Raw genomic sequence first — 9,050 nt, forward strand, 5'->3', positions numbered from 1 at the left:
GGGGTCGCCTCGAGGCTGGCAGGCTCATGCTCGACGAGGCGCTGGATGGCAGCGGCGATCCTGGTGTTGCGGCCTGCAGAGCATCTAGCAGGCGCCCGCCTCCACCATGGGACGCGGCGCCGCTGGCTTTTGCGGGCTAGCCGCTTCTGGAACACGGACATGGCTGGGATTATGTGGGTTAGCGGCGCGGGTCACCCAGCGGGATGACGGACGCAGCCCGCGCCGTTTGCATCCGTAGAGCGGATCGACCCGACCGATGCCTCTACGCTACGCGTGTACATTGCCAAACAAGGCGGGATCCGCGGCCCGCCCTCCGTTCCATTGCATGCGAATGCGATGATGCCTCTCCAGTCCTCCACCCTGGCACCCTCAGCTTTGGCCGTGGGCCGGCCCCCACGCCCCACCTCTCTCCCTCGGCGCACCGAACCAAAGCGAAGGAAAGCAGGCGCCCCCGCCTGCCACCACACTCATTCCGCCGCGACGGTCGCTGCACGCTCCGTCCCCCACGCGTGCCGGCCGGTGCTGCTGCCCACACTCGCACTCGGATTCCGACCCTCCCTCCGTTCCCGGCCGGCATACCCAGGCGGTGGTGGTTCCCAACCTGGCAGTGCCAGTGCGACAGTGGCACGCACGCACCCTCTCCAAGGGCAACGGACGATTCACGATGCAGCCTCACAATCATTGCCAACAGGACAGGAGACAGACGCACGCACACTTGACGAGCAAGGCTCCTCTCCTCCAGCAGAGAAACCCCTCCTTCGCTGCTGTGCTGGACGTGCACGCAAAACAGTGCACGCTTGCTTCCAGGGCCTCGTTTAGTTGGCCACCGGATTCGGCGCCGCCGGATTCGGGTGGTACTGTAGGCTACTGTAGTGTTTTGTTTTTATTTGGTAATAATTGTCCAATTGTTGACTAATTAGGTTCAAAACGTTCATCTCCCAAAGTACAACCAAACTGTGCAATTAGTTTTTGATTTCGTCAACATTTAATACTCCATACATGTACCGCAAATTTGATGTGACAGGGAATCTTCTTTTTGCATAGTGCCAAATTCTGGAATTTGTGGGAACTAAACAACCCCCAGGACTACTTGTACAATAATAATACTGCTACTCCTACTGGCGTACTAGCTATAACAGCACGCACACCAAACTAACTACCAAAGCAACATTATTCTGGGCAGGTCCCAGCCAAAGCAGGAGTATATTATCATCACAACGCGTATAAAGGCGTGGCAAGGCCATTCCACAATCAATACATAGCCCATGTATAGTTCCAATCCAAAATCCGTGCATAGAGCATTAAATGTAGACGAAAAAAAACTAATTATACAGTTTGGTGGGAAATTGCGAGACGAACGTTTTGAATCTAATTAGTCCATGTTTGAACATTAATTGCCAAATAAAAACGAAAGTACTACAGTAGCTCAAAATCCAAAATTCACCCAACTAAACACCCTCATACATACTCTATTGCCTGTTCGCTTGGCTTATAAGCCGTATTTTTTCAGCCAATGAACATTATTTTTCTCTCATAGCAAATCAGTCAACGATACTTTCAGTTATGACTTATCAGCCAAGCGATCAGGGCAAAATGGTAGTGGTGGCATATGCAGCGGGTTTGATGAGAGAAAGTAACGCAGCAGCAGCAGATGATGAAAGGCGCAGCGCAGCAGTGTGCTGAAGTTGAGCTCCACATCAGGCACACACAACACTTTGTTGGACCGGCTGGACCCGCAGGGACTCTACCACTACCACACGACCCAACCTCGAGCCATCTCCCCCTTCTTCGGCTTTGGTAGTTGGGTCAAAAGCCATGGCAGAAACACAACAGCAGCGCGCTTTGCATGGAATGGACCTCCTTTCCTTTCCACCACTCTGCTTTGGATCACGCTCAGCAAAAGATGTTTCTAGCTTTGCATAACATACAGATGTTGCTCCGACCCACGAGGGCCTTTTGAGGAAGGTGAGTGATACAGGCAGGTACTACTGGGGCACCGACAGGGACTCACGGCTGGTATGAGAACATCCAAGCTCTGAGACAGAAAGATGGTGGTAGGCTAGCTTACTGGAGAGCAGCATAGGTGGATGGATCTTGTGGCCTCCAGGAGCGCTCAGGAAAACATGCATGCCTTGCTTCAGTTGAAGTGATACTGCAATGCTGCGTGCCAGTCATTGCCCACAACATCATTAGAGCCTTGTGGTGGGTACACGGGAAGCCAAGAAAACACCATTGGACCTTTTCTTCTTCCGTTATTCACCTCTGGCGCGTCCTGAAGCACCAACCTGAGATATCTTTGGCATCTTCACCTTATTACCAAATGCTAGTACTTCATATATGTAGAGCAGCAGAAGCCAGTGGCTTCCAGAACCAAAAATCACAACTGTCCAGGAGCTAGAGGGAGACAGCTCCCAGCGTCTTGACCTTCAGCTTCAGATACTGCAAGTAGCAGATTGCTTCATCAAGAACAGCGGTGGCGTCTTTGGCAATGCCCCCAGGGACGATATTCCTGAGCGCAGCAACAGTCTCTTGGATCCTCTCTCTTCTTTGCTTCTGATCATCAGGGCTGTCACCTTCTGCGGCTTCTACCTCCCCCAGAGAAAACTTGTGGTCGCTTTCCACTTCACCGACGCAGCATGACTGCGCATCACAGTCATTCACAAGAAGCTTCTGCTCAATGGAATGATCAGGCCTTGCTGAACTGGCGGTGTCAACAACAGACTTGTCAGTACAAGAGCTAAGCCTTCTCTTCTTGGCTGGCGGTGCAGAACCTGTGGCAGCACCAGCACTGGCCACTGACTCGACGCTCGGGGTGTCATTCTCTGCAGGAGATTGCCTCCTGACTCTTTCGAGTTCATGCAGTTTTTCACACCCTTCATCTGAATCAGAGTCCAGGAGTGCATTGATCTCATCTGTGTTCTCATGAATACCCTCAGTTTCCTCTGCTCCAACATCAGTTACATTAGTCTCGTTGCTACCTTGGAGCTCTGGCACAGGATCCAGTGGCCCCTTGCTCAGCAAAGGAGCTGCAATAGGAGCATGATTTTCCTTCTGATAGAAAACTAGAGGTCTCTTACGTGAGGGATACAGTGCAGGTAACTCCAAACTTGGTGCCAATGTTGTGGCATATCTCGGAGCTATTGAAAGAGGTCTCTCAGCAATTGATGCTGTGAAAAATGGCACAGGTGCAGCAGCTGTGCTCAGATATGGAGGCAATGCCACCGAATTGGCATTAACAAGCCCAACATTAGGTGGGTGGAGATTGCCGGCAGAACCTTCAGTGTTGAATTTCCATGGAGGATTATGCCACTGGCACCAGGGATTAACCTTGTCCCCCATGAACAAATTAAACCACCGGACAGAACTACCTGAGATTACCAAGAAGAAACTGAGCGTCAGTATATCAATATCAAATAGAAACAGGTAGTAGCAGAAACATGAGTGAAAGAATGATATTCTTACCAGCAGAAAGTTCAGAAGAACGAGAAGTTCTCCCACTTCAATTGTGATGGAGAAAAACCTAAAACAGCAAGTTTATTCAACAGCAGATGGAGAGCAGAGAGAGAAGCTACGTCACGGGCTTGAGGAGATGGCGGAAGTACTCGGCCTACAGCAGATATACCAAAGCGATGTCAGGACCATCAAGTGAGGCCTTGTTTAGTTGGGTGAAGTTTAGGATTTTGGCCACTGCAGCACTTTCGTTTTTATTTGACAATTAGTATTCAATCATAAACTAATTAGGCTCAAAACATTCGTCTCGCGATTTCCAACCAAACTTTGTAATTAGTTTTTTTTTGTCCACATTTAATGCTCCATGCACGTATCGCAAGATTCAATATGATGGCTACTGTAGCACTTTTTGAGAAAAGTTTTGGAACTAAACATGGCCTGAAGAAAGGAAGTCCTTAACAAATGTTTGTTTTTTGCCTCATTACCTGGCAATTTTGCAGCAGCTGGAAGCAAGCAATAACTCTCACTGTGATTCCGTTCTCATGCTTAAACACGTGGAATCTCGTCTGAGCAGCTGCTTTCCACACCATTAGTACTCCACTCCGTTCTCCTCAAAAGCTTTGGCCAAACAACCACAACGGCCTAACAGCGACGCCAACGACTGGGTGGGGGGAAGATGTAAAGTGCCTTCACAAGCCTACAAATCAGGAGGCGTGCGAAGGAAGGAAGGTCTCCGGTAGCCACGGAGACGATTTACGAATCACACGGCAGTAAAGGTTCAAGGAGATCCCCCTGCGGAACACATCAACCAAAAGACCGAGCCACCGCATTCTACCAAGGCTCTTGACGAGCAGACTGTGCTAGTGTCAAGTCTTCAATTCTTCTGATTGTTCCCCACCAGAGTTACCTGCGCGAAAGGAAACCCAGGTTCTTGATGAGTTTCCTTATACGGAAGGACACAACAATACTTTCATACGAAATGAAACTAAAGTGTGCTGGTATCAGATTTATGCTATGCAATCCGTTAGACTACTGCTGTCTATTAATCTACTGCATATGTGAGCCATTGAGAAAATGAGGCTAATTAACTGGATTTTGAGCAGTAATGTGCAACCATTCCAGGGTCGAATTGACAGGCAGCTCCAAGATCCGGGTGGCCTTAGGCTATCGCCAACGACAACACCTAAAATAGACCAATTTGTACTTTAAGTAGCGCTACAGGTAAAGAGTTTAATACCTATTCGACGTATTCTCTAACAACAAGACCCAAAAGAGAATCATTTCTCCAGGAGAGAGGATACCGTATTTGAGCTGTGTCTCGTCAGGCAACCTAAAATAGCTCTCCCATATAGGTGGTACTCTGTTCTGTCGGAGGCTAATTTTGACTCTCTCACTTACCCACTACCCATTTTAGGTTTGGCTACGCATTTTAGGTTTGGGTCTCCTTACCGGAGACCGTCTTAGAGCGGACTACGATTGCATAAACTTCTAAACCCTTGCAGTAGCACAAGGGAAGGATTAATTAAGAGCAAAATTTACATTAGCACGATTTTCCTCCAGTAGTCCCGTTGGACGCAGGATAAATAATAACTACCTAGTGCCAATAGTACATGTTGAAATGGTGGCGCAACACTCCCAAATTAGCCCAAAAATCAGTACTAAGCCTTGATAGAGCCGATTCTAACAACTGTGTAACAGATAGATGTGGCCATCTATGTAGAGCTGAAGCCGGAGCCCTTCCCATTATCTAAAAAATGTAGAGCTGAGAGGAAACCCAAAGTAAAATTGGGAGGAAGGGGCGCGGACGGAAGCCAATGCCTAAACCCACCAGTAACCACAGCATACATTTGCAAGAAAATCCCAAATCACGAAACCATTCATTATTAAAGACGGCACCCACAAATTTGTTCCGGAATCTATCCTATCAGTATCGTGGCGACACCGCACTCAAAACCCCACACGAGCAGGCGAGCAGGCCACACAACTCACCAGATCGAACCCTCCGAGTTCGGAGACGAAGAAGCGGCGACAAGCTGGACGGAGGAGAAGGGGAAGAAAGAAAGCACGCGCGAGAGGGAGACGGGGCTGCGACTGCGAGGCGGAGCGTGCAGTGTGCTCGCTCGCCTCGGAGTCGGAGGAGGAGTGAGTGGAGGCGTGCCGCGTCTCTGTGGGAGTGGCCGCGCGTGCTGGCTGTGGCCGCCTCACCACCTGCTCTGCTCACGAGAAAGAAGCAAGGAAAGGCGAGGAGGAGGCCAAGCAAGGGCGGCTGCGGGAGGCAGGGCAAGCGTGTCTGCGTGTGGACTGGAGGACTCTTATGGGCGGCCGTTGACGGAAATACCCCTGCGGCGTGCTGGTATTTCCGCGCGTGCACTGTCCGGCTGTCCGAGTCATGCCACGGCAAGTCTGCCTGCCCGGTGGGGTGCACTGTCCGGCTGTCCGAGTCATGCCACGGCAAGCCTGCCTGCCTGGAGGCCACCCGGACGGACCCGCTGGCGCTGGGCTATCATTTCTCCCAGCTCCGGTATGACGCGAAAATTGTAGAAAATCCAGAATACCACAAACGGGCAAGTCCGGTATACGATTAGTCACGCTTTAACCAGCTTGCGGGTGTTTCGTTCCAACTTCTAAGCTTTAGTCAGGTCCTATTAAATATTTAGACACATGCGTAGAGTCAAACATCCCCTGATGTGCCTGATTTCTTCATTAAACCATAGTTACTTAGTCTCAAATCACCATTAATCTCTAGCCCTAGCCCTAAATCTTCATTATTTAGCCCCCTTTGTTTCCATCATGCATCTGCCACTACATGTAGTATTAAATATAGACTAATTACGAAACTAAATACACAGATCGAGATTACTTTGCGAAATGAAATTTTTTAAGTATAATTAATCCCTGATTTGACAATATGTCGCTACAGTAAACATATGCTAATGATGAATTAATTATGTTTAATAAATTCGTCGCGTGAATTACTAACGGTTCTATACTTTATTTTTTTATTAATATCCAATATCCCCTGCGACGTCCTATTTAACGTCCGATGAAACACCTCCTAAACTTTAGTCCTAACACCCTGATTAGGAATGGTAACACATATTGTAGACGTTGTACTGTTGGATGGACCGGCCACTTATTGGCAGCTGGAGCTGGTACGTATAGTAAATATAAATAAATGGTCACAGTTGGCCGTGCCTTGCTTCCCTTTAAATTATCTGTCTCTACTAGGAGAGTTATTTAATGAATATTCTCTTTGTATATTTCCTGTGCCTTCAAGACTTTAATATATATCTTCTTCAAATGTTCTTCTCTATACTCCAGTATTTATCATAATTTTCTTCATACAAAAAAAATCATAAGAAAACTACCTTGTTGCATTTAGAGAGCCTTGTTAAGAAAACTACCACGGCTGCCGGCAGCTCAAGCGAGCAGGCCCATAGAGTGATTGAGAGTCTTTTGCAACATATTTTTGTGGTTCGTTTCCTAACTATTTAAATCCTAGCCTGGCTGTCATTGATTCAATTTTTTACTAACCTTGACTAAGATTAGTTGGTTATTTTCTTGGGTACAAAATTGTGACAAGGTCACAAGATTAATGTTACTCTAAGTAGTTTCTTAGATTTCTAGATTTAGGTTGGCGCCTTTATGTTTCTAGTCATTTGACGGCCATCTTGTAAGTTTTATCTATGATAAAATTAAAATGACTTAGGGGTTTGTTTGATTCCCCGCCTTAGCTTGCCATGCAACAGAAGCGCGTGCCATAAGTTTTCTGTGCACTGTTTGCTTGGAAACACAACTTAGGCACCCATAGGTGATGTAGATCTTTTGCTCACTGTAATATCGCCACACTTTGTGGGGGAATTCGTAGGTACGCCATGCTCTATGGCTCTGTGGCGAGCCATAGTCTGCCGCACATGCGGCGTGCCTACCGATGCCGGCATCCAAACATCCTCTTATAGTTTGAACCAAGGTATGTATGTGAACCTTACCACATGTTGTCACACATACGGAGACGCCTGTGAATTTAATTTATAAGCATCCAAACATCCTCTTATAGTTTGAACCAAGGTATGTATGTGAACCTTACCCCATGTTGTCATACACATGGAGATGCCTGTGAATTTAATTTATAAAGTTGGTGCACGATGAGCTAGTCATCATGTTTCTCCAATTCTTAAAGATAAAGAAGAGAGTGTGGGAAAGAGATGCCGGCAACGGAATTCATTGCTTTTCTTTTCCTTTGGATTTGGAGGAGGAAGGCAGATTTGGTAGCGCTACTAGCTACTAGCTCTACTAGCTATAGGTAGGAGTAGCAGTAGGATACGCATGCTGCATGGCATGAAGTCGGAGGCAAGTTGTTTGTGGGCTAGCTAGGGAGCACCAAACCGTCCGCACGCGCAATGGATACTTGCACAGATGTTGACGAGTTTGCAATACTCGCAAACATGAAGTAAACGACCTGCCCTTTTGTACATGGCAAGCCACCTTCCAGCTCCAGGCATGATGCGTATGCGTATGGCGATGGAATCTTTGATTGTGGGAGCATCCCTTAATTTTAACGTCATTTTACTCTTTATGTATAATGTATAATCACAATGCATGTCTTGTTTTCCATAATTTACAAAGCTGGTGCACAGACTTTTTTTATTCGATGTTGCAATGATCTAGTGATAAATGAAAAAAAAAACATGTTAGTCTTGATTATTATGAAAACGTAAGTTATCGAAATAAAACATGTCCTATTTTACTTAGCTTATATTATAAAAAAACTTAGCTTGTTATAAGGTAGACTTTTGAGGGAGCTGATTTTAATTTGTCTAGCTGCTTTGGTTTCGTGTTGCTGTCAAGAAGAATGTAGCAGCTGACAAAGAGAGGATACGAAAGAATAAAGAGATATAAGAGACGAAAGAAAAGGCTGGGGTTGTGGGGAAAAAAAAAAGAATCACACACAGCACGCGTGCAGCCGTTTTTGGCAGGACCATGCATACATTTTGTTTTGTTTTGTATCCATGATCCATGCACGATGCATCCCTCTCCGATCCACTTGTCCCGCGAGCCCGGAGATGCACGCTGGCCGCTGGGCCTGTCTGCAGGCATACATCGAGGCTCGATCCGCCTCGAGAGCCAAGCCAAATAGTCCTTTCCTTCGCAAAAGAATGTAATTATATGATCTAGTGCCGGTCAAATGAGTTAAACTTTGATCAATTTTATAATAAATAGTATTATCATTTATGTCTCTAAATAAATTTATTATAAAAATAGATTCTATAACTAATCTAATGACACTGTAGCGCAAATGTAGCGCGCAGGAGCTGGAGCCGGAGAAGCAAAAAAAACGAGTTTCTCTGGCTTTGGCGTTGTCGGTGAGAGAGGAAAGGAGGAGAAGAGAAAAACGGCTCCGATGAACAGTATCAGCTATAGGAGATAACATGGGAGGAGTCAGAGAAGCCGGAGTCCACTCGGAGCCCGGCCAAACGCTCCCCCCACTGCTGACTGCTCTGCGTGTCTGAGGCTCCGAGCAAAGCGATTCGAAGTGAGCATGCATGCATGCACTGATAGTGAGTGAGCAGGGCATTCACCACTCGGCGAGGGTGGGAGCG

The 9,050-nt window shown here is 47.1% G+C and overlaps 1 protein-coding gene across 2 annotated transcripts; it reads right to left on the reverse strand.

The window, feature by feature from the left end:
• Positions 1-744: 744 nt before the first annotated feature.
• On the reverse strand, positions 745-5,717 carry LOC136539693 (transcription factor bHLH144-like). Of its 2 annotated transcripts, XM_066531656.1 has the most exons (6): positions 5,440-5,717; positions 4,540-4,633; positions 3,936-4,357; positions 3,463-3,607; positions 1,088-3,368; positions 745-810 (listed from the first exon to the last, which is right to left on the reverse strand). In XM_066531656.1, exon 5 carries the CDS (start codon positions 3,337-3,339, stop codon positions 2,395-2,397), a length of 945 nt encoding a protein of 314 aa, XP_066387753.1. In that variant the 5' UTR covers positions 3,340-3,368; positions 3,463-3,607; positions 3,936-4,357; positions 4,540-4,633; positions 5,440-5,717; the 3' UTR covers positions 745-810; positions 1,088-2,394. The 2 variants fall into 2 exon arrangements, with proteins under 2 accessions (XP_066387753.1, XP_066387752.1); XM_066531655.1 differs by lacking the exon at positions 4,540-4,633.
• Positions 5,718-9,050: the final 3,333 nt, after the last annotated feature.

Source organism: Miscanthus floridulus, chromosome 2, assembly GCF_019320115.1.
Source record: "Miscanthus floridulus cultivar M001 chromosome 2, ASM1932011v1, whole genome shotgun sequence".
NCBI lineage: Eukaryota > Viridiplantae > Streptophyta > Magnoliopsida > Poales > Poaceae > Miscanthus > Miscanthus floridulus.